General features: G+C 41.5%; 1 protein-coding gene across 12 annotated transcripts in view; it reads left to right on the top strand.

Moving 5' to 3' along the window:
- The window catches only part of SMG1 (SMG1 nonsense mediated mRNA decay associated PI3K related kinase), a 115,356-nt gene that overhangs the window by 8,030 nt on the left and 83,483 nt on the right, over window positions 1–23,843 (top strand). For 8 of the 12 annotated variants that reach the window (XM_054668277.2, XM_054668279.2, XM_024349781.3 and 5 more), the window contains exons 2-3: window positions 21,436–21,599; window positions 22,185–22,340. In XM_054668277.2, the coding sequence (XP_054524252.1) occupies window positions 21,436–21,599; window positions 22,185–22,340 (320 nt within the window). Of the gene's footprint in view, window positions 1–18,347; window positions 18,406–21,435; window positions 21,600–22,184; window positions 22,341–23,843 lie in introns of all 12 variants that reach the window. The other 4 variants (XM_024349780.3, XM_063797685.1, XM_063797686.1 and 1 more) reach the window with 3 other exon arrangements.

Raw genomic sequence — 23,843 nt, 5'->3', positions numbered from 1 at the left:
CCCCCCCAAAATAGAAGAAAATTAGGATAAGGCCAGGTGCAAATTGTCAGTGTGTAGAGGAATTGGGTACTTGTGAGGAGTAATACAAATAAGAGGTGAAGCTGAAGCACTGGGTTGGGAACCCTATGGGCCTTGAATCATAGTTCAAGTGTTTTTTTTCTTTGTTTGTTTGTTTGTTTGTTTGTTTTTGGAGACGGAGTTTTTGCTCTTGTTGCCCAGGCTGGAGCACAATGGTGCCATTTTGGCTCACTGCAACCTCCGCCTCCCGGGTTCAAGCAATTCTCCTTCCTCAGCCTCCCAAGTAGCTCTAGGGATTACAGGCACGCACCACCACACCCGGCTAATTTTTTGTATTTACTAGAGACGGGGTTTCACCATGTTGGTCAGGCTTGTCTTGAACTCATGACCTCAGGTGATCCACCCATCTCGGCCTCCCAAAGTGCTGGGATTACAGACGTGAGCCACCACCCTGGCCCAGTTCAAGTGTATTTGGAGTGACTTTAGGGAATCATATTAGCTGCGGGAGAGTGGCACAATTTAGGAAGATTAAATCTAGTTGCTTCTTGGAAAAGTGTGTGGGCTGGGCATGGTGGCTCATGCCTGTAATCCCAGCAGTTTGGGAGGCTGAAGTGGGTGGATCTCTTGAGGTGGGGAGTTTGAGACTAGCCTGACCAACATGGAGAAACCCCGTCTCTACTAAAAATACAAAATTAGTCGAGTGCGGTGGTGCATGCCTGTATTCCCAGCTACTCGGGAGGCTGAGGCAGGAGAATTGCTGGAACCTAGGAGGCCAAGGTTGTGGTGAGCTGAGATTGCGCCGTTGCACTCCAGCTTGGGCAACAAGAGCAAGACTCCGTCTGAAAAAAAAGGAGTGTGTGTGTTAGAGTGCGTGCATGCATGTGCAAGAGAAATCGCAGTGGGAGGCAGTTAATTGGAACAATATAGAGAAGGGGCTGCTAAGGACCTGAGTATTATGTTTATATTTAACAATTTAAGATAAGGCTGTGTATGTATGGTGGCTCATACCTGTAATCCCAGCACTTTGGGAGGGCAAGGTGGGTGGATCACCTGAGGTCGGGAGAGACCAGCCTGACCAGCATGGAGAAACCCCATGTCTACTAAAAATACAATAATTAGCCGGGCGTGGTGGCATATGCCTGTAATCCCAGCTACTTGGGAGGCTGAGGCAGGAGAATCACTTGAACCTGGGAGATGGAGGTTGTGGTGAGCCGAGATCGGGCCATTGTACTCCAGCCTGGGCAACAGGAGCGAAACTCTGTCTCAAAAAATAAATAAATAAATAAATAAATAAATTAAGGTAAAAGTGTTCAGCTCAATATGTGAGAATTTCCATAAGCAAAAGCCCCTCATTTGTTATCTGGTGTTGATTGAGGATGATTACTAAAGTGATACTTTTTATCTGCTCAATCTTCATGTTAGACACATGTATGGAATGTCATATAAGTGTCATATAAAATGGAGTGTGGTCCATGGTGTCTTTTGGGAACATTGAATTGTTACAATTCTTTAGGATGTTCTGCCTTTGTTACCTGACTCTTGTTCCTTATCCTAATCACCTAAAACAAATCCCTGAGGCTCCTTTCATTGGACCACCCTTGATGATTCAGAGGAGCTGTTTGTTATCTTTTCATGTTGTCATTATTTTGGTTACCTGTCTTTGACTATCTTGAAGTTTTTCAGAGCCCATTTTATTTTTGGAACTATAAAATGAAACATACTTCCCCTTGTATAGAGGCCTAACAGTAAAGAGTACAGAAATTTGTGGTTTCATATGTATGGGAAATGCTCCCTTATTCTGTGTTTTTTTGTGTGTGTGTTTTTTAATGTAGAGTATAACTTACTAAATTCTTGTGGAGTTCGCTCATGCAGAGATACTTGGTTTTATAATGTTATTCTTTTTTTGAGATGGAGTCTCGCCGTCGCCCAGGCTGGAGTGCAGTGGCAAGATCTCGGCTCACTGCAGGCTCCGCCCCCCGGGGTTCACGCCATTCTCCTGCCTCAGCCTCCCGAGTAGCTGGGACTACAGGCGCCCGCCACCTTGCCCAGCTAATTTTTTGTATTTTTAGTAGAGACGGGGTTTCACTATGTTAGCCAGGATGGTCTCGATCTCCTGACCTCATGATCCACCCACCTTGACCTCCCAAAGTGCTGGGATTACAGGCGTGAGCCACCATGCCCGGCCTATAATGTTATTCTTTTCCATCTTGTATTAATCAAGTGTACTTTTCCTTTTTAGATTGAATTCTCTTTTGAATTCTATTGTGGTGCTTCTTTGAGATAAAATTTATGTATGTATAGGTGGTGGTGGTTTTTTTTTTCTGTTTTTTTTTTTTGTTTTTTTTTTTTTTTTGAGACGAAGTGTCGCTCTTATCCCCCAGGCTGGAGTGCAATGGTGTGATCACGGCTCACTGCAACCTCTGCCTCCCGAGTTCAAGTGATTCTCCTGCCTCAGCCACCTGAGTAGCTGGGATTACAGATGCCTGCCACCACGCCTGGCTAGTTTTTGTACTTTTAGGAGAGATGGGGTTTCACCATGTTGGCCAGGCTGGTCTTGAACTCCTGACCTCAGGTGATCCACCTGCCTCGGCCTCCCAAAGTGCTGGGATTACAGGCGTGAGCCACCACGCCCGGCCTGTATAGGTCTTAAATTCAGTAAATTTTGACAAATGTATACACCTGTGTAACCATGACCTCAGTCAAGGTACAGATATGCAGTGACTTTTTCACTATCACACCCATTCCTGCCATGTTTTTTTCATATCCTTACCACTATCTGGAATTTTTATGTGTGCCATCTCCAGTAAAATACAACCTGCATATGTGCATGGATCTGGTAAAATTGTTACTTTTGCTATCCCCTTCTTTCCTACTAAGTGCATCAATAAATAGCATCCACTCTATATTTGTGTCTTCCTCAAGTAAATACATGAAAATGAGATCCTGCAAATTTGTGTTTTTATATTTAGTGTTAACTGCAGAGATTACAACACTGTTCTTGTAGGATGTGTTTTTGGGGAAAGCGTTCCTCTTATGGCAGCCCTGTTAGCCTGAGGCAGGGCTTAAACAAACTGAGCAGGCTCAAAAGGACAGTATTGTAATGGACTGGAGTGGCCAGATCTTTTTACAGAAGAAAGAATACGGTAATTTGGCCACGCACAGTGGCTCACACCTGTAATCTCAGCACTTTGGGAGGCCGAGGTGGGCGGATCATGAGGTCAAGAGATCAAGACCATCCTGGCCAACATGGTGAAACCCCATCTCGACTAAAAAATATACAAAAATTAGCTGGGCATGGTGGCACACGCCTGTAGTCCCAGCTATTCAGGAGGCTGAGGCAGGAGAATTGCTTGAACTTGGGAGGCGGAGGTTGCAGTGAGTGGAGATGATGCCATTGCACTCCAGCCTGGGCAACAAGAGGAAAAAAAACTCCGTCTCAGAAAAAAAAAAAAAAAAAAGAATATGGTAATTTAAGATTCATATGTTTTATCCATCTTGAAAAATACCTTGTGCACATATTTGAAGTCTTTTTACACATTGACTTATCTTGGGTCTATTGTATCTGTCTACATTATTTAAGCAATGTAATCACTAAAAATTTAAGCACTGGGTTGAGCCTTCTGGCATCCCATTAGATTGCCTGGGGAAACACACTTCTTGCCAGTTGCGTGCCTGCTGATTGGGGAATGAAACACAAATATTCCAGAATCAACAGATTTCTTTATTTTATTTTATTTGTCACCCAGGCTGGAGTGCAGTGGTGAGATCTTGGCTCACTGCAAACTCTGCCACCTGGGTTCAAGTGATTCTCCTACCTCAGCCTCCTGAGTAGCTGGGATTACAGGCGATTGCCATCACGCCTGGCTAATTTTTGTAGTTTTTAGTAGAGATGGGGTTTCACCGTCTTGGCCAGGCTGGTCTTGAACTCCTGACCTTAGGTGAGGAGGAAATCCCATTTTGTAAATCCCAAAGTCCTGGGATTACAGGCGTGAGCCACCACACCTGGCCTAGAATCAACAGATTTCTAAACATACTGAATTACTTCTTTCATATTAATTTTCGGACCTTTTCGAAAAAGGAATTGGATATCCTGTTGATATTCATATTCATGTTATTATTATGTCGGTTTTCATATAATACGTGTAGGACTTTATGGTTATTTAAAAACCTATTATAGACTTTTTTTGTTTATTATTTAAAACTTTTTTCAGAGGGACTTGTTGCTTTTTTTTTTTTGAGATGGAGTTTTGCTCTTGTTGCCCAGGCTGGAGTGCAAGGGCACGATCTAGGCTCATGCAACCTCTACCTCCTGGGTTCAAGTGATTCTCCTGCCTCGGCCTCCTGAGTAGCTGGGATTACAGGCATGTGCCACTCGCCTGGCTAATTTTTTGTATTTTTAGTAGAGACAGGGTTTCACTGTGTTAGCCAGGATGTTCTTCATCTCCCGACCTCAGGTGATCCCCCCTGCCTTGGCTTCCTGAAGTGCTGGGATTACAGGCGTAAGCCACCTCGCCCAGCCTCAGAGGGATTTCTGGTACCAGAATTATAGATTGTTTTTGTTACCAAACTTCCTAAGTTATGCTAATTCTTTGTTTATTAAGGGGAGACACTAGATTTTTTTTATTACCCTTTTTATCATCATAGAGAACTTTAGTAGTCTACAAGAATATTATTAGAGGCTTAGCAGTGGCCTCACTGTACATACATGTATATGTCTTTGGGAACCTACAGGTTTTTAAGAAGTTGTTAAACTTAATATTTACTAGATATTTGTTTTTGGATGGCATCTAATATATTAATAGCCTAGAAAAAAGGCTCCACTAATGAATATGTCTTGGATTAAATAGTGACATATATTAGCTTTTCGTCCACATTTGATAACATTGCTAACATTTTCTTTTTTTTTTTACTGAAGCTCTTTGAATTTAAAGTTTTCTCTCATTTAAATTTATTAATTAAAAATGTACCTTTACTCTGTTCCCTTTAGCATTTTAACCTGATGTTAAAAGATGTATATGTGTGATACGTGTGTTTGAAATTTTAACTTTCATCTTGGAGTATTTAATTCTCTGAAGCAGTGCATGACTCTTGCTCTTCAGCCTCTTGAGGGTGTCCCTGGTTTATATTCCTGATGATACAAACCCTGGAATTTCTTGTCTGAAGTGTTAACACTTTATTTCCAGGCCCTAATTTGATTTTAATAGTGGAAGTTTAGATTCAATGCATTAATGACAGATTCTACGTTGACTTCTTCAGATTTGCCAGGCAGAAAAACCTACTTATGTGAGGAAATCATTAGGCTTTTTGACTATCCTCTTTGTATAATGAGACCCTTTTCTCATTAGATGAGTAAAAAGATCCAGAGATGATCACCAATATCACCCAGAATTTATATATATTTAATTGAAAAGAAAACAAATCCTGGGATTCTTTCCTAAAAAGGTTGATTACATTTCTTGCCTGTCCGTACGTTGTATAAACGTGAAGAAAAATAAAAATATAGGTTTTCCAGCACTGGGACTATGAAATTTGAGATTTAACATTTATTCATTAGTCAGATTTAAAGAAATCAACCTGAATTCGTAGTTTATATTGTTTTTGAAGGACCTGAGTAAGGATTCTATTAAAAATGATTAATTCTGTCATTATTTGAAATATTGATAGGATTTTAATATGTTCCTTTTTTGAAAATACTAAAATTATAAATTAACTTACACTTAATAGCAAATAGGTCGTAAGTATGTGGTAATCAATTTATTGACTAAAAATTTTGTAAAAGATACCTTTTATTTAAAGTGGCCTATCGTATAGTTACTATAATGCTAGTGCTCTCTACATTTTCATTGTAATATTACTGAAGAAGTAAAAATTAATCATTATTGTTCTCCCCACTCTAATATTAATTCAAAAATCATAATTGTACACATAGGGTACAACGTAATGTTTATATATATGTGTGTAATGTAGTATGATTAAATCATGCTAATTAACATACTATGACCTTACTTTGCTTACTTATATTTTGTGGTGAGGCATTTGAAATTTACTCTTAATTGTTTGAAATACATTATTATTATTGCTGTTGTTATCTCTGTCTTCTCTTTGCAAATAAATACATCATTATTTACTATAGCCACCCTGTTGTGCAAAGATTTCAAAAACTATTCTCCTATGTGAAATTTGTTCCCTTTTCTTTTTCAAAAAAAAAAAAAAAATCCACCCGCTGTCTTAGCATTGGTGAAGTTAAAAATAGAACCAGTGTGTTTTAGATTCCTCTCTAAGTGTCTTTATTTTTAAGAATTTTTTTTTTTTTTTTTTGAGACGGCGTCTTGCTCTGTTGCCCAGGCTGGAGTGCAGTTGGCACCATCTTGGCTCACTGCAATCTCCACCTCCCGGGTTCAAGCGATTCTCCTGCCTCAGCCTCCCATGTAGCTGGGATTACAGGTGCGTGCCACCACGCCTGGCTAATTTTTGTATTTTTAGTAGAGATGGGTTTCACCATGTTGGCCAGGCTGGTCTCAAACTCCTGACCTCAGGTGATACGTCCGCTTCAGCCTCCCAAAGTTCTGGGATTACAGGTGTGAGCCACCGTGCCTAGCTAGAATGTGTGTATTTTAAAAAGTTAATCCTTCACAGATATTTATCTTAGGGAGAGGCTGGTGTCATGAAAAAAGCTGTGGACTAAGAATGGGAAGACAAAGATCCTTTGTATTGGCACTACCAGCTGTGTCCCTCTAAGGGGGTAATTTTTGCCTTTTGAAGACGTTGGGAGGGTTAAAGTTCAGGAAATTATTTTTAAAACTGTTTCAGTGAGTATTTAGAAAAATATTAGTGGAGGTAGAATTAATTGCTCTGCAGTGGAGTGGCTCTCTTTCTACATTTTCTTTTTTTTTGAGACGAGTCTCGCTCTGTCCCCCAGGCTGGAGTGCAATGGTGCGATCTCAGCTCACTGCAACCTCCGCCACCCGGGTTCAAGCGATTATCCTGCCTCAGCCTCCTGAGTAGATAGGATTACAGGCATGTGCCACCACACCCAGGTAATTTTTTTTTTTGTAGTTTTAGTAGAGACAGGGTTTCACCTTGTTGGCCAGGCTGGTCTTGAACTCCTGACCTTGTGATCCATTCACCTCTGTCTCCCAAAGTGCTGGGATTACAGGTGTGAGCCACCGTGCCTGCCCTCTTTCTACATTTTCTAGTGTACTCCCATTAGGCTGTAAACCTATTTCAAGTTGAACAATAAGAAATTTCAGCATAGCTCTGCACATCATTTTTTCTCCATATCTTGTATTCACACCTTAAGAATTTGTTACTAGTTGAAATGATAAGCCAGCAAACATAATCTAATCTTTGTGACTATTTGCATAGATTGGAGGGCAAGTACAATGTAAATGGAATGTATATAGAGAAAGGGTAGGTTAAAAGGTAGCTTATAGCTTGCTTACCTTTTACTACACAGTTGGAATTTAAGAACTGATTCTTAAAAGAACACCAGTTGAATGATGAATTGCTTTTTTCCCTCTGGTGTAGTGTGTATGGCTGTATATATACATATTTTTATTTTAATTTTTTTTTTAATGGGAGGAGGGAGGATGCCAGAAACATTTAAAGGTTGTACTCTGCCAATGTGATAGTTTTAAGTACTTGAGGGGGTGGAGAAGCACCACACGCATCTTCTAAACAAAGATGGGAAATATCATATCATTATAAGAATGTATATACAGTATTAAGCAATTACAAGATTTTGGGCCGGGCATGGTGGTGCTTTGGGAGACCAAGGCAGGGAGGTGGGTGGATGACTTGAGCCCAGGAATTGGAGACCAGCCTGGGTAACATAGTGAGACCTCGTTTCTACAAAAAATAAAAAAATTGGCTGGGCATGGTGGCTTACACCTGTAATCCCAGCACTTTGGGAGTCCGAGGTTGTCAGATCACCGAGATCAGAAATTCGAGACCAGCCTGACCAACCTGGTGAAACTCCGTCTCTACTAAAAATACAAAAATTAGCTGGGCATGGTGGTGCATGCGTGTAATCCCAGCTATTTGGGAGGCTGAGGCAGGAGAATTGCTTGAACCCAGGAGGCAGAGGTTGCAGTGAGCCAAGATCACACCACTGCACTCCAGCCTGGGCAACAGAGCAAGACTCTGTCTCAGAAAAAAAAAAAAAAAATAGCTGGACATGGTGGCATGAGTTTCTAGTCCCACCTACTTGGGAGGCTGAGGTGGGAGGATTGCCTTAGCCCAGGAGGTCGAGGCTACTGTGAGCTGTGATTGTGCCACTGTCTCAAAGAAAAAAAAAAGATTCTGGTACTATTTGAAATTGTAGTACTGTAAATCAATAATAAATGATTGCTGTCTCTTAATATCTAGAAACGTTTTTTTTTCTTGTAAAAGGGAATTATAAAAGTTACTTCTTTTAAATCACTTATGTCAATCTGATTAAAGTGTGTTTAGTATAAAATGTAACAAAAGAAAAAGATAGGGTTTGTGTAGACTGTGGGTTTAAAGTGGCTTAAGTGATGATTTTGAAGTTTCCTAGGTGTCTTATACTTAAGGCTAAATACAAAGACCTCAGTAAATTTCTGGCTACTGCTGAGCATGGTGGGAGCATCGTTTCCTGTTCTTACTAGTATGTTTCAGCAGCTAGCAAAAGCTGTCTTCATTTAATACATTTTCCTACAGTTAAAATAATAGTGTGATTGTCTTGAAAGGCGTCTTCCTTTTTCAGTATTTGATTTGTGAGACCATATCTTCTGGAATTACTTGAGACCTCTAATTAAATTGACATTTAAAATTTTTTATTTCATTTTCTTTTAGAGTTGGAGGTCTTGCTATGTTGTGTGGACTGGCCTAGGATGATGATGATGATGATTTTTTTCTTTAGAGACACAGTCTCACTGTGTTGCCCAGGCTGGTCTCAAACTCCTGGGCTCAAGTGATCCTCCTGTTTCAGCCTCCTGAGTAGCTGGGATTACAGGTGTGAGCTACTGCAGCTGGCTTGGCCTAGGATTATTTTTATTTTTATTTATTTAATTTTATTTTTTCCTTTTTTTGAGATGGAGTTTCGCTCTTGTTGCACAGGCTGGAGTGCAATGATGCCGTCCCAGCTCACCACAGCCTCCGCCTCCCAGGTTCAAGTGATTCTCCTGCCTCAGCCTCCCGAGTAGCTGGGATTACAGGCATGCACCACCACACCTGGCTAATTTTGTATTTTTAGTGGAGACAGGATTTCTCCATGTTGGCCAGGCTGGTCTTGAACTCTTGATGTCAAGTGATCCACCTGCCTCGGCCTCCTAAAGTGCTGGGATTACAGGTGTGAGCCACCGCGCCTGGCCAGGATTATTTTTAAAGAGAAGATTTAACATATGTAATTGTTAGAAAATCTTATAAACATGTCATTCCCTGGGAATGTGCTTCAACCTGTTGGCTAAAGGAACTTTATCAGAATAACTACAGTTATTATCTATTTTCAGGAGTTGAAAAAAATGGTTGCATACATTTCTTTTTTTTTTTTTTTTGAGGCGGAGTCTCGCTGTGTCACCCAGGTTGGAGTGCAGCGGCGCGATCTCAGCTTACTGCATGCTCCACCTCCCGCACTCACGCCATTCTCCTACCTCAGCCTCCCGAGTAGCTGGGACTTCAGGCGCCTGCCACCACGCCCAGCTAATTTTTTTGTAGTTCTAGTAGAGACGGGGTTTCACTGTGTTAGCCAGGATGGTCTTGATCTCCTGACCTTGTGATCCTCCCGCCTTGGCCTCCCAAAGTGCTGGGATTACAGGTGTGAGCCACCACACCTGGCCCATTCATTTCTTATATTGGTAAACATCACTTCACCTTTACCTTGATTATAAAGTCCCTGTCTACTTTTTAGATTCTTTAGAGTTCTGCAGTGTGTAACTCTTTTTTTTTTTTTTTTTTTGAGACGGAGTCTCGCTCTGTTACCTAGGCTGGAGTGCAGTGGTGCAATGTAACTCTTAGTGATTCTTAATCTTCGTTGGAATGGGCTATGTTTGGCCTTTTTTTTTTTTTTTTTCTTTTGGAGACTGAGTCTCACTCTGTTCTCCAGGCCAGAGTGCAGTGGCGAGCTCTCGGCTCACTGCAACCTCTGCCTCTGGGTAAGCGATTCTCCTGCCTCAGCCTCCTGAGTAGCTGGGATTACAGATGTGCACCACCACGCCTGCCTAATTTTTTTGTATTTTTAGTAGAGACTGGGTTTCACCATGTTGGCCAGGCTGATCTTGAACTCCTGAACTCAGGTAATCTGCCTGCCTCAGGCTCCCAAACAGCTGGGATTACAGGAGTGATCAACTGCGCCTGGCCTATGTTTGGCATTTAACTGGTGGGGGAGGGATGCATATCTTTGTACACTTTCAGCCTTTTTTGTCCTTCATCTATTAAAGAGGTCGTAGAGTAAGATATTTCCTTTCAATCTTGGCAATTTCCCAGGCCAAATGATATGTTTCTAGGGTACTTCCAGGACTTACTGACAAAAGGGGAAGATAAGTGATGCAATTGAGAGCTGAAGTAGGGTCTCTTTTTTTTTTTTTTTTTGAGTCTCGTTCTGTCGCCCAGGTGGGAATGCAGTGGCGTGATCTTGGCTCACTACAACCTCCGCCTCCCGGGTTCAAATGATTCTCCTGCCTCAGCCCCCTGAGTAGCTGGGACTACAGGCGCTGCACCACCAGGCCTGGCTAAGTTTTTGTGTATTTTTGGTAGAGACAGGGTTTCACCATGTTGGTCAGGCTGGTCTCGAACTCCTGACCTCATGATCCGCCCGCCTCGGCCTCCCAAAGTGCTGGGATTATAGGCGAGAGCCACTGTGCCCAGCGAAGCAGGGTCTCTTTTTAAGGTTGTAAGCTAGCTTCGGTTAGAAATAAAGGCAGAGAGCCACTCCATACCTGTAATTCTAGCTACTGGGGAGGCTAAAACCAGAGGATCTCTTGAGCCCAGGAGTTCAAGGCTGCAGTGAGCTGTAATCACACACTGCACTACAACGTGGGCAACATAGAGTGAGACCTAATTAAAAAATAAATAAATAAATAAATGCAAGGAAAAAGTCATGAACTTGGTGCATTTAGGTGTACAATTAGTTGGCATAAACGATTTTTTTTTTTTGAGATGGAGTTTCTCTCATTGCCCAGGCTGGAGTGCAGTGGTGCAGTCTCGGCTCACTGCAACCTCCGCCTCCTGGGTTCAAGTAATTCTCCTGCCTCAGCCTCCCGAGTAGCTGGGATTACAGGCGCCCGCCACCACGCCCAGCTAATTTTTGTATTTTTAATAGACGGGGTTTCGCCATATTGGCCAGGCGGATCTTGAACTCCTGACCTCAAGTGATCCATCCGCCTCAGCCTCCCAAAGTGCTGGGATTACAGGCGTGAGCCACTATGCCAGCCAAGAATTTTTAAAAAAGGAGTTTCATTCAGCCCACCTTATTCCTCTGCAGGGCACCTGTGTGCAAGGCAAAACTGCTCAACCCTACTCAGCAGCCCTGTGAAAGCTGCTGAAAGGATGAGCAGATTGAGGCCTGAACTGTATCTTGGATTTAGCAGCCTGGAGGTCATAATGGATTTTGCCAAGAGTGATGGGGCAGAAATTGGACCAGTTTGTATTAAGGAGCTAGAAGAAGTGAAGAAATGGGAGAGGGGAGTCTAGACAACTTTAGTTTGGCTGCAGCAAGTAAAGGCAGATTGTTGATGGAGGGACATGTGGGATTGATGGAGTTTTTCCTTTTTATATGTTTTTGTATTTTTAAATGGGATACATTGAAAGTGTTGCATGTTTATGGGGGGATTTAGTTCAGTGGGAAAGTATTTGAAAAGTTACAGTAAGGTGGAAGTAGATGGAATCCTCAGTAAGGTCTAGAATCGGGTGCAGGTATTTTATGGTATCTTCCCCACCCCACCCCGAGACGGAGTTTCGCTCTTATTATTGCCCAGGCTCTGGATTGCAGTGGTGCAGTCTTGGCTCACTGCAACCTCCACCTCCTGGGTTCAAGCGATTCTCCTGCCTCAGTCTCCCGTGTAGCTGGAGTTACAGGTGCGCATCACCACACCCAGCTAATTTTTGTATTTTTAGTAGAGATGAGGTTTCACCATTTTGGCCAGGCTGGTGTCCAACTCCTGACCTCAAGTGATCCACCCGCCTTGGCCTCCCAAAGTGCAGGGATTACAGGCGTGAACCACCGTGCCCAGCTTTTTTTTTGTTGGTGAAGTAGAATGTGTGTATGGGGAGGGGAGGTGATAGGATATTTTGGAATTTGAAGAGAATGGGAATGTCTGGATAGTGCATGTATAGAATGGGAAGTAAACACTGGAGGACCTGGAGTATGGTGCTTATTGATGGATCGTTGGGTTTATCCAGGATTGGGGTTTTGCCAGATGGGTGTGATGAAAACCTTAAGAGTTAAGGGTATAGGCAAGAGTGTTGTTGAAATGATATACAATGAAATCTAAGCTGGTTAAAGAAGTGAGGAAGGGGCCGGGCATGTTGCCTCACGCCTGTAATTCCAGCACTTTGGGAGGCCGAGGCGGCTGGATCCCTTGAGGTCAGGAGTTCGAGACCAGCCTGGCCAACATGGTGAAACCCCGTCTCTACTAAAAATACAAAAATTAGCCGGGGTTGGTAGCAGGGGCCTGTAATCTCAGCTACTTGGGAGGCTGAGGCAGGAGAATCACTTGAACCTGGAGGTGAAGGTTGCAGTGAGCCAGTATTGTACCACTATACTCCAGCCTGGGCAACAAAGTCAGAGTCTGTCTCAAAAAAAAAAAAAAAAAAAATGAAATGAAGAAGGAGGAGAATACTTGGATTGGGATAAAGTAGAAAGAGTCACTGGAATTAAAGTTAACTAAAAAACTCATAAACTTTAGAATGGTATTGAGAAATTGTAAGGTGAACTGAAAAAGGCTCATGGGATTTTAGAGCCAAGAAGGCCTTGAGTGGCAGTTCCTACCTTAGTAGGAATAGCTTCAGTGGTGTGTTGCAGGTGGAACCCAGATTAAAGTGGGTTAAAAAGTAAGTGAAGGCAAGGAAGATAAAATTTTCAACAGGTTTGTCTGTGAAGAGTCCAGGCTATTAGATTGATAGAGGGAGAAAGGCAGTTAAAGGGTTTTTTTGTTTTTTGTTTTTTGTTTTGAGTCAGAGTCTCACACTGTTGCCTGGTCTGGAGTGCAATGGCGCGACCTCAGCTCACTGCAACCTCCGCCTCCGGGGTTCAAGTAGTTCTCCTGCCTCAGCCTCCCAACTAGCTGGGATTACAGGCACCCGCCACCACACCCGGCTAATTTTTTGTATTTTTAGTAGAGACGGGGTTTCACTATGTTGCCCAGGCTGGTCTCAAACTCCTGAACTCATGATCTGCCTGCCTCACCCTCCCAAAGTGCTGGGATTACAGGCGTAAGCCACCGTGCCCGGCCTTATTTTCTTAATTTTTAGATTTATTATATTATTATTATTGTTTTTTTGAGATGGAGTCTCTCTGCTGCCCAGGCTGGAATGCAGTGGTGCAATCTCGGCTCACTGCAGCCTCTGCCTCCCGGATTCGAGCGATTCTCCTGCCTCAGCCTCCTGAGTAGCTGGGATTGCAGGCGCCCGCCACCACGCCTGGCTGATATTTGTATTTTTAGTTGAGACGGGGTTTCACTACATTGGCCAGGCTGGTCTTGAACTCCTGACGTCATGATCCACCCACCTCGGCCTCCCAAAGTGCTGGGATTACAGGTGTGAGCCACTTCACCCGGCCTTTATTTTATTTTTTTTTTGAGACAGAGTCTTGCTCTGTCACCAGACTGGAGTGTAGTGGCATGATCTTGGCTCACTGCAAGCTCTGCCTCCCGGGTTCAAATGATTCCCCTGCCTCAGCCTCCCAGGTAGCTGGGACTACAGGTGCGTGCCACCACGTGCAGGTAATTTTATTTTTTCTATTTTAGTAGAGACGGGGTTTCACCATTTTGGCCAGGGTGGTCTCAATCTCCTGACCTTATGATCTGCCTGCCTTCGCCTCCCAAAGTGCTGGGATTACAGGCGTGAGCCGCCGTGCCCGGCCATTTTTTGTTTTTTGTTTTTTTTTAAAGTAAGACTTTTGAGAGTGCTCATATGTTGATGATGTGATAAGCAGTAGTAAAATGGGAGATTTTGCAACGTACAAAAGAAACAGGCCGGGCACGGTGGCTCAAGCCTGTAATCCCAGCACTTTGGGAGGCCAGGGTGGGTGGATCACGAGATCAGGAGATCGAGACCATCCTGGCTAACATGGTGAAACCCCGTCCCTACTAAAAATACAAAAAATTAGCCGGGCGTGGTGTTGGGTGCCTGTAGTTCCAGCTACTCGGGAGGCTGAGGCAGGAGAATGGCGTGAATCCGGGAGGCGGAGCTTGCAGTGAGTCGAGATCACGTCACCGCACTTTAGCCTGCGCGACAGAGCAAGACTACATCTCAAAAAAAAAAAAAAAGACAAGACATACCTTGGAAAATGGGGGGAATAGACAGATCCAGACGATCTCTATGGATAGGAGGTTTATTTGTTCCATTATGCGAAGATGATGGGAAGAAAAGCTGTATGTGCAGATGCAGGTGAATTTGTGGATATATTAGAAGGAAGATGACAGGCAGTGATGGAGTGTTGAAGAACTCAAACATTAGACAGTACTGGGTCTGAGTTCTGGCTCTGCCTTTTACAAGCTGTGCAACCTTAGGCCAGTTATGAAACCTTAGTTATCAAGTTATAACTAATAGGATTGTGTTGAACATGAAATGACATGATAAACATATGTAAACTGCTTGGATCAGTTGCCCACTAGCTCTTGTTAGGAGCTAAAATGTTAGCTCTTGCTGAGGGTGCTGTCAAATGGCTTCTACTTCTCATGAAGCAGAAATCTATAAGGTCATACTGGTAGTGGTGGGAGAAGGAAGAAGGTGCAGAAAGTTTTACAGATGTTTTGGAAAGGAAAGAAACCTGGTGAGGGAAATGTGGGCAACTTCAGAGGCCCACTTGAAGTCAGAGAAAAGGAGCACTGGGGCATGGAGGTGAGGGGGTACTTTCTTCAGCTTTTCTCTGAAGACAATTATGCATGTAAAACAAAGGTTAAAATCAGATCTATTGCCCTCCTGGAGTTACTGGCTTCATTTGCTCCTTCTGGCTAATTTGATTGGAGGTCTGAAAATAGAGAATATTAGAGGTTCCTTGGAAGGAAAATAAGCAACACTGAAGTCAAATCTTTATCATGTTTGCTAGAAATGTTATTAAAAAACAAAATTTATGGCCGGGTGCAGTGGTTTATGCCTGTAATCCCAATCCTTTGGGAGGCTGAGGTGAGTGGATCACTTGAGCCCAGGACTGCGAGACCAGCTTGGGCAACATTTTGGGAATGTTGTAGGGAATGGGACAAAAAAAATACAAAAGTTGCTGGGCGTGGTGGAGTAAGCCTGTGGTCTCAGCTACTTGGGAGGCTGATGTGGGAGGTTTGCTTGAGCTCGGATTGCGCCACTGCACTCTAGCCTGGGTGACAGGGTGAGACCCTGTTTCAAAACAAACAACTTTTTTTGAGCTACAGTATATTTAATGGTTTTAAATATGAGTGCAGAGTAAGAGGGAGTCCAGTCCATAAGATGACCCTTGCTTCTAATACTAGTTGCAAGTTTGGGGGTTCCCAAGACCACTCTTTTTTTTTTTTTTGAGACAGGGCCTCTCTCTGTCACCCAGGCGAGAGTGCAGTGGCATGATCACGGCTCACTGTGCCCTGACCTCCTCCCTCCCAGGTTCAGGCAGTCCTCCTACGTCAGCCACCTGAGTTGCTGGATCTACGGGCGCATACCACCTCGCCTGGCTAGTTTTTCTATATTTTTTAGAGACAGTTTCACCATATTGCCAGGCTGGTCTCAAACTCCTGAGCTCAAGTGATCTGCCTGCCTGGGCCTCCCAAGGTGCTGGGATTACAGGCTTGAGCCACTGTGCCTGGCCAAGACCACTCTTAGGTTGGATGATTTGCCAGGAGGACTCACTAGAACTCATTGAAAGCTCTCATACCCATGGTTAGAGTTTATTGCAGTTTAGGGATTCAGATTAGAATGAGCCAAGGGTAGAGGTGCATAGGGCAGAGTTCGGGGAAGTTCCAAATGTTGGCGTTTCAAATCGTCCTGTCCCTGTAGAGTTGTGAAAAATGATACCTTCCTGGTGGCACTGGTGTGCGACAATACTCATGGATTATTGCCAACCAGGGAAGCTCACTCTATTTTTTATGTCCAAAGTTTTTACTGGGGTTCCATGGTTGCATGCCCATGTGGCTAACCTTAGTCTCCAGCCCCACTGGAGGTCAAGCTGATCCATGTGACTCAAAGCTCCCACCATAAGTCACATTATTAGACTCTGCTGTGGCCTAAAGCCCCCAGATGAACAAGGACACCTTCCCCCCACCGCCACCCCCCCTTTTTTTTGGAGATAGTCTTGCTCTGTTGGCCAGGCTGGAGTGCAGTGGCATGATCTCAGCTCACTGAAATCCCAGCCTCCTGAGTAGCTGGGATTATTACAGGTGCCCGTCACCATGCATGGCTAATTTTTGTATTTTTAGTAGAGACAGGTTTCACCATGCTGGCCAGGCTGGTCTCAAAATCCTGACCTCAAGCGATCCACCTGCCTTGGCCTCCCAAAGTGCTGGGATTACAGGTGTGAGCCACTGCTTCTGGCCAGGACCCTCTTATTAGGTATGACATTTCAAGAGTTTAGAGATTACCTTCCAGAATTCACAGGTAAAAGCCAGACCTCTCCTTGGTGAAGATACAATTCTTTACAATTTTACAATAGTTAAGTATATCTTATCAGTCTATATTGGCTGTTTAGTTGACAGACAGTTAAAAATTGGTGACAGTCCAGATGTGGTCACTCATGCTTCTAATCCTAGCATTTTGGGAGGCTGAGGTGGGAGGATTGCTTGAGTCCAGGAAATTGAGAGCAGCCTGAGCAACATAATCAGACACCTGTCTCTACAAAAAACATAAAAATAAAAAATTAGCTAAATGGAGTGGCATGCACCTGTGGTCCCAGCTGTTTGAGAGGCTGAACCCATGAGGTCGAGGCTGCAGTGAGCTATGGTCATGCCAGTGCACTCCAGCCTGGGTGACAGAGTGAGACCCTGTCTCAAAAAAGGAAACAAATCACCCATAAATGGATAATTAAGATTTGGTTATTATAGACACTTAATACTGAGGTAGTTAAACTAGTTTTACCAATAAATTATATTAATTTAATATTTCAGTATTGCAAAACTGATGCATACTCATTTATAATTTTGACATGGAATGGTTCTGTTTTATTAAATTTGAACTTAAAGTTCTCTGCAAGAAGAGATTTGTATAATAAATTCCCTGAGCCTCTCAAATTAATATTTTAGCCATAGACTCATATTTAGAGCAGTGTTTCTAATGTAATGATACAAGGCCCAGGGTTATTCATAGTTTCACCCTTTCTCTTATTCCTCATTTAGGCATGTTTGAATCCAGGTAAGAGGCATTACAGGGGAAAACCTTGAATTTATTTTTGAAGGGTAAATCATTTCCAAGTGGTATTAACCATTAGTATGGAAAGCAACATATCCTGTAACTGCTCTGTGACAGTGAGACTATCTTTGCTACTTTAGAGAATAAGTACATTCCTACTTCATTGGCTTTAGTGCAAATCTCATTTCCTGGTTTATATCCATTACAAATTAGATCTCACCATGAGAGCAAAATCCCTTGATAAACCTAGGTAAAAGCAATTTGAAGTAATATGATGCTTACTCCAGTGACACCACTAGGTATGGTGTTTGCATCAAGTCATTTTGGGGTGCTTTATGGAAATACTTCCTAGTAGGGAATTCCCTGACTTCACACTTTCCAGAGATGACGCTCTCTCTCTTTTTCTCTCTAATACTTACAAGAATGGACTGCAAGGCTACATTTAGTCAGGCGATACCATCCCCAGCACATGGTGGATTGTTGGTGTGAGGTCTAAGGATTCCGGTCATTTGAAACGAATGGCCTCCTAGATTTATGGCATTTTTCTGTATATTGAGAATAGGTAACTAAAATAAGTGGTAACTATATTTGCATGTGATTTGTATGTTATAGTTAACATTTAAATTCTCATATGTACTAAAATTTTTTTGGTTGCCACATTAAGCCTCTTTATCCTGTAAGGCACAGAGTGGCTTTCCACCTCAATTTTTGCTTTAATGTATGAACCCTAATGGGACCGTAGTTCAACTAAAGGCACCTAACTCATGAATGATATTTGCTCCATGTTTGAACAACAAATGTTTTAACCCACTGTCTTCACTAATATTGTAACTACTGTCTTACAGATTGACTTGATGCAAAACATCACAAAGGCTCCATATTATACAGTATGCGATTTTTGAGGTATGAGCTTTAGAAACTTACCTCTCATGTGGCATGTACATCAGGCTTTAACTTCAGTTTGATCGTTGTGGGGAAATTTATGCATTTCTTTTTTTTTCTCTCCATGATATTTTTAGAATATTAAAGGGGCTGTAGAGGTATTTTTGGATCCTTGCTAGGATTCTTAGACTTAACAGATAGATTTTCTTTTTTCACTAAATTGAGACACTAATTCTGGCAGATGATATCCCTTTCAGCTCTTCTAACTAACTAGCCTAACATTTATGCCTGCTTCTTGGGAGTTCAAATCTGCAGTTTCTATTTTGTGGCTTTGATTGCCTCATTTTAAGTGCTCATTTCCGTTCTTTAACAGTTTTCTATTTATTGGACTGGGATGATCTTGTTGGTGCTAACAGCCTGACATTGACATTTTTTGAAACCTAAGCAGTCAAGATTGTATAAAAATAGAAATTTCATATAAATGCTAAACCATTTTGTGCTTTTAGGTTCAGAATGCTTACAACCTGAGTTCTGGTTGGGGATGCTTTGATCAATTTGTATTAAAATAATTTGGCAACTAGGGAGTTTTTAGGTATTTCTGAGACAGTGGCTCTATTCCAGTTAGTTTGGTTATATTTCTGAAAACACAAATTTTTTTGGGGAAAAAAATCTCAGTGTTCATAACTGAGGGGATTTAGAAACCTTATTTCTAACCAATGGGGAAGCGGCTCCTGGTTTTACAGTTTAGTTGGAAATCAGATGCTTCCTAGTTGGAAACACATTGTTGGTAGCAACAGATTACCTGGTTTCTTCAGTGAAGTATTTAAGTTGCTCTATATTGGCTGTAAAAACTTGTCTTGATTATATTCATATACTCATGAACTGTTTGTACATTGTCTTTTAGACTGGAAACTTCGAGTTTATTTTGTATTATGGTCATAATAACTTTTAACATACCCTGCAAACTAAGCGTTTCTTTATAATTCATTATCTTATTTAAGCCTCACAACAACCTTGCATGTTAGGTAGGTATCATCCTCATTTTATGCAAGAGACAACCAAGGCTTGGAGATCAAGTAATTTGTGCAAAGGCACACATACTTTTCAGTGCTGGAACTGGGATTTGAGCCCAGATCTTTTTTTAACTTGTATTCTCTGCTGCCTTATGGTACTACTGTGTCACCAGAAAATGATACAAATATTTAACTCTTAATAGTAAAGGTAGTGTAGGAGATAAGTAAACATGATGAAAACAGGAAGTGAAGATATGTTTAAATATTGGCAGACTTCATTTATCTTTGTGTTTCCGAATTAGACAAGTGCTTATTTTATTCGCTTATCTAATAAGAGCTTACTGTGGCATACATATAAAGTTCAAACCCTGTCAGAAAAGATTATAAGCTCTCTTATGTTTCAATCTCCTTTCAGAAAGTAATGGTATGCTATGATTTATATAGATGCATGTTAAATGTGCTATTTTTAGGTACATAAGGAATGTCTTTTCATTAGTTTAAAAAAGTTATGGTCCATTGAGTTAATATTTTAATGCTTATAGACTTAGTATACTCAGAAAATATTCTCATACATTTTTCTTGAAATTCCATAGATTTTATTTTCCCTTATATTCGAAGTACTTAGCTTTATGAATAAGTGAACTTTGAATATTAGAAGATACTCCTTATGGAGCCTTAGTCATTTTAGTATGCTAGGTTTTGAATTTCATGAAGTTTCAGATTGAGATCCTTTATAAGTAATGACTTGTACCAGTTAGATATCCAAGTTTAATTGGTCTTGTTTTCTGCATTCTGTATTAACAGTGGTTGCAGTAAGTGCAGATCAAGGTGTCCAACTGATTGAGCTCATGTGAAGTTTTATGTTTAGTATTTTTGGAAGCAAGGAAAGACTAATAAACTCTAAACGAAATATATACAGTATACAAACACTGCTGTCACTTTTACACCATAGAGGGAGGGGCAAAGCATAGAGGAATAGCTTAGTTTCTGGCCTTGCCGGTGTCCTAAACTTTTCTAAAAGATTCAGGTTCTAAAAGGTTGAGAAAGCATTTAGTAAATATCATAGAAGTGATTTTCTTTTTTTTTTTTTCTCAAAGTTGCTCCTCTCAGGAGAAAATCAGTAGGGGAAGAACTTACTTGGATTTTTCATATGCTATAATAGATTATTTTGTTGTCTTCTTTCTTGATAGTTTATGATTGATGGCTGAAAGAGTAACACTCATGAGAAGTCTTGTAACTCAGCTCTGTTTTACTTATGAGGCAGTTGAAGCGTAGAGCAGACACTTAGATGAGGACACACTTTTACCCTTGGCTGTACCCTACTTGTTTACTAATAAGCATCAGGTATTATTCTAAACAGTACCTGAATTTTAAATAGATTACGAACTACAACTTTCTGATATAACTTTATTGCATTTCTGATACCTTTTATTTTCTTAAAATGTCTTCTTTTTTAATTTTTAAAATTTTGATTGCTACTCTTTACAATTAAGGCATCTTCAACGGGGTCTTCAATACTATAGTACCTAATCAGTACTTAGAAAATAACTTGGTAAGACATTGCCCGTCCCTGACATGCTGCCAGTGTTTTTTATTTTTATGACAGGAAAGGCTGAAGTTTTTTGACTGATTAACCCTCTCCATGGGGGAGAATTTAGAAAGAATTATTCTTATTATCAAGTCATGTGAGGAGAACACTGGACCAGAGTAACCAATTGTCCTGTTTTGCCTGGGACAGGAGACTTTCAATGCTAAAACCAGCAAAGTCACCCTAATCCCAGTAGTTATTCATATTTCTGAATGGGTCTTTAGAACAGTAGAAGAGACTGAAACGTTGGCATTTCATCCATTGAGAATCTCTTCCCAGTGAAAGACTTCTTATTAGACAGCTGAGTGCTTACATATAATATATAGTACATATTACACTAAATATAATAGTAATGGTTAAATGTAAAATTTGGGAGAAGAGAGGCTTGTATAAAGAAATATTTATTTATGTTATTTAAAGTTCTAATCTTAAACTTTTCTCTTTTTATAGAACTGATAGTGCATCAGCCGACCCAGATAATTTAAAATATTCTTCATCCAGAGATAGAGGTGGTTCTTCCTCTTATGGACTGCAACCTTCAAATTCAGCTGTGGTGTCTCGGCAAAGGCACGATGATACCAGAGTCCACGCTGACATACAGAATGACGAAAAGGGTATATATATTTTCTTATTGCTACAAGCATGTTTTTTGAACCTACCTATCCCACCTTCCTGCCTTCTTATACCCCCAACTTTCTTGCTTTCTTCTAATATATTTAAAATATGAATAACAAATGCAGTGTTATCTCTGAAAACTTCATAGGACGTTTATCCACTTTATTGTTTTTAAAATTTAAAATTTTTTCCATACATAATTCATAAATGCAGTTTTCTTACAAGGAAGATACAATACTATTTTTGTTTTTATTTTCAAAAATATTTAGCTAAGGTTGAAGTTCCTCTTGGCTACTATCTCTAAACTTCAAGAAAGTTTTAAAACAAGGTGCAAAATTTGATTTAATTTAGTTTTCATTTCTTTGCTTATTTTCCAATGAAGGGATCAAAATAAAATTAATTTAACTTCAAAGGTGTATTAAAAGAAATCAAAATGATTTTCAAGGCAGACAGTACAGGAAAAAGGTAGGAGAAGCAAAGGCTGGTTGAGCTGCAGATTGAGTAATAAGATCCTGAGCTATCAGGAAATTGAATGAATGAAACGAACAATCAGATTTAAATAACGTACACATTGCTGTTTGTAGGTGGCTACAGTGTCAATGGAGGATCTGGGGAAAATACTTATGGTCGGAAGTCGTTGGGGCAAGAGCTGAGGGTTAACAATGTGACCAGCCCTGAGTTCACCAGTGTTCAGCATGGCAGTCGTGCTTTAGCCACCAAAGACATGAGGAAATCACAGGGTAAGGCTGGGAAAACGGGGACCAATCACATACACCTTCCAAAGACTTGTATCTCCTCTTATTCTGGATGCCTCTTACTAATGCCTTGCACAGGCATAAGTTGATTAGCCTACTGTGCAGGTAAAAATTGTTTACATTCTTTTCCCGTGAATTGTTAATTTCCCACTAGAAAGGTTATAGTACATTTTAAAAGAGAATTCTCTTAAAACAAGATTAGAAGACTGGATAAGATCTTACAGAAAAGGTTTACCCAATTATCGTGGATATTGAATGTATAGTGCATAGTAGGCTCTTACTACAGCAAATCCTTGAACTCTTGGGCCTGTGGAGGATATAGATATATATAGAGAGGGGGTACTTTTCTGTCTTTTTTTTTTTTTTTTCCTCTTTTAAGTTCAGGGTACATGTGCAGGATGTACAGGTTTGTTATGTAGGTAAACGTGTGCCATGGTAGTTTGCTGCACAGATCATCCCATCATCTAGGTATGAAACCCACCATCCATTAAGCTATTCTTGCTGATGCTCTCCTTCCCCCTGCCCCCTAGAGTGGGTACTTTTCTGGTTTTTTTTGTTGTTGTTGTTTTCAATATATTTTTTTGAGACAGAGTCTTGCTCTGTCACCCAGGCTGGAGTGCAGTGCTGCAATCTCTGCTCACTGCAACCTCCGCCTCCCAGGTTCAAGTGATTCTCGTGCCTCAGCCTCCCAAGTAGCTGGGGTTACAGGTGCATGCCACCACACCCAGCTGATTTTTGCATTTTTAGTGGAGACAGGGTTTCACCATGTTGGCCAGGCTGGTCTCGAACTCCTGACCTCAAGTGATCACGCGTGCTCATTACAGGCGTGAGCCACCGGGCCCTGCCTAGAGTGGGCACTTTTCTAAAGTTAAATACACTGATAGCATTTCTGCCTTATGACGTAGCCTCACTGTATAGGTGAGTGCCTTGGAAGTTCAGAGGATTGGCCAGGTGCAGTGGCTCATGCCTGTAATCCCAGCACTTTGGGAGGCTGAGGCGGGCGGATCATGAGGTCAGGAGATCGAGACCATCCTGGCTAACACGGTGAAACCCCGTCTCTACTGAAAATACAAAAAATTAGCCGGGCACGGTGGTGGGCGCCTGTAGTCCCAGCTACTCGGGAGGCTGAGGCAGGAGAATGGCGTGAACCCGGGAGGCGGAGCTTGCAGTGAGCTTAGATCGCGCCACTGCACCCCAGCCTGGGCGACAGAGCGAGACTCTGTCTCAAAAAAACAACAACAAAAAAGAAAGTTCAGAGGATTAGAGGTGATGATAATTTTTTTCCTTAAAGAGAAATTTATCGGTAAAGCTGAGTTACGGGGCTTTGTCAGATGTAATTACTTTTTGGACATTTAGTTTTTGACTTTTTTTTTTTTTTTTTTTAAATACTGTGTGTGTGCTTTGTGTATCTTGGTGAAAATCTTTGTGCCTGTAGCTTTTATTGTTGGTATATAACTTTTAAAAAACTGATTTCTTTTTATGTTTTCA

The sequence above is a fragment of the Pan troglodytes genome, chromosome 18, assembly GCF_028858775.2.
Source record: "Pan troglodytes isolate AG18354 chromosome 18, NHGRI_mPanTro3-v2.0_pri, whole genome shotgun sequence".
Taxonomy (NCBI): domain Eukaryota; kingdom Metazoa; phylum Chordata; class Mammalia; order Primates; family Hominidae; genus Pan; species Pan troglodytes.
This window is presented reverse-complemented; position numbering and strand designations above follow the sequence as displayed.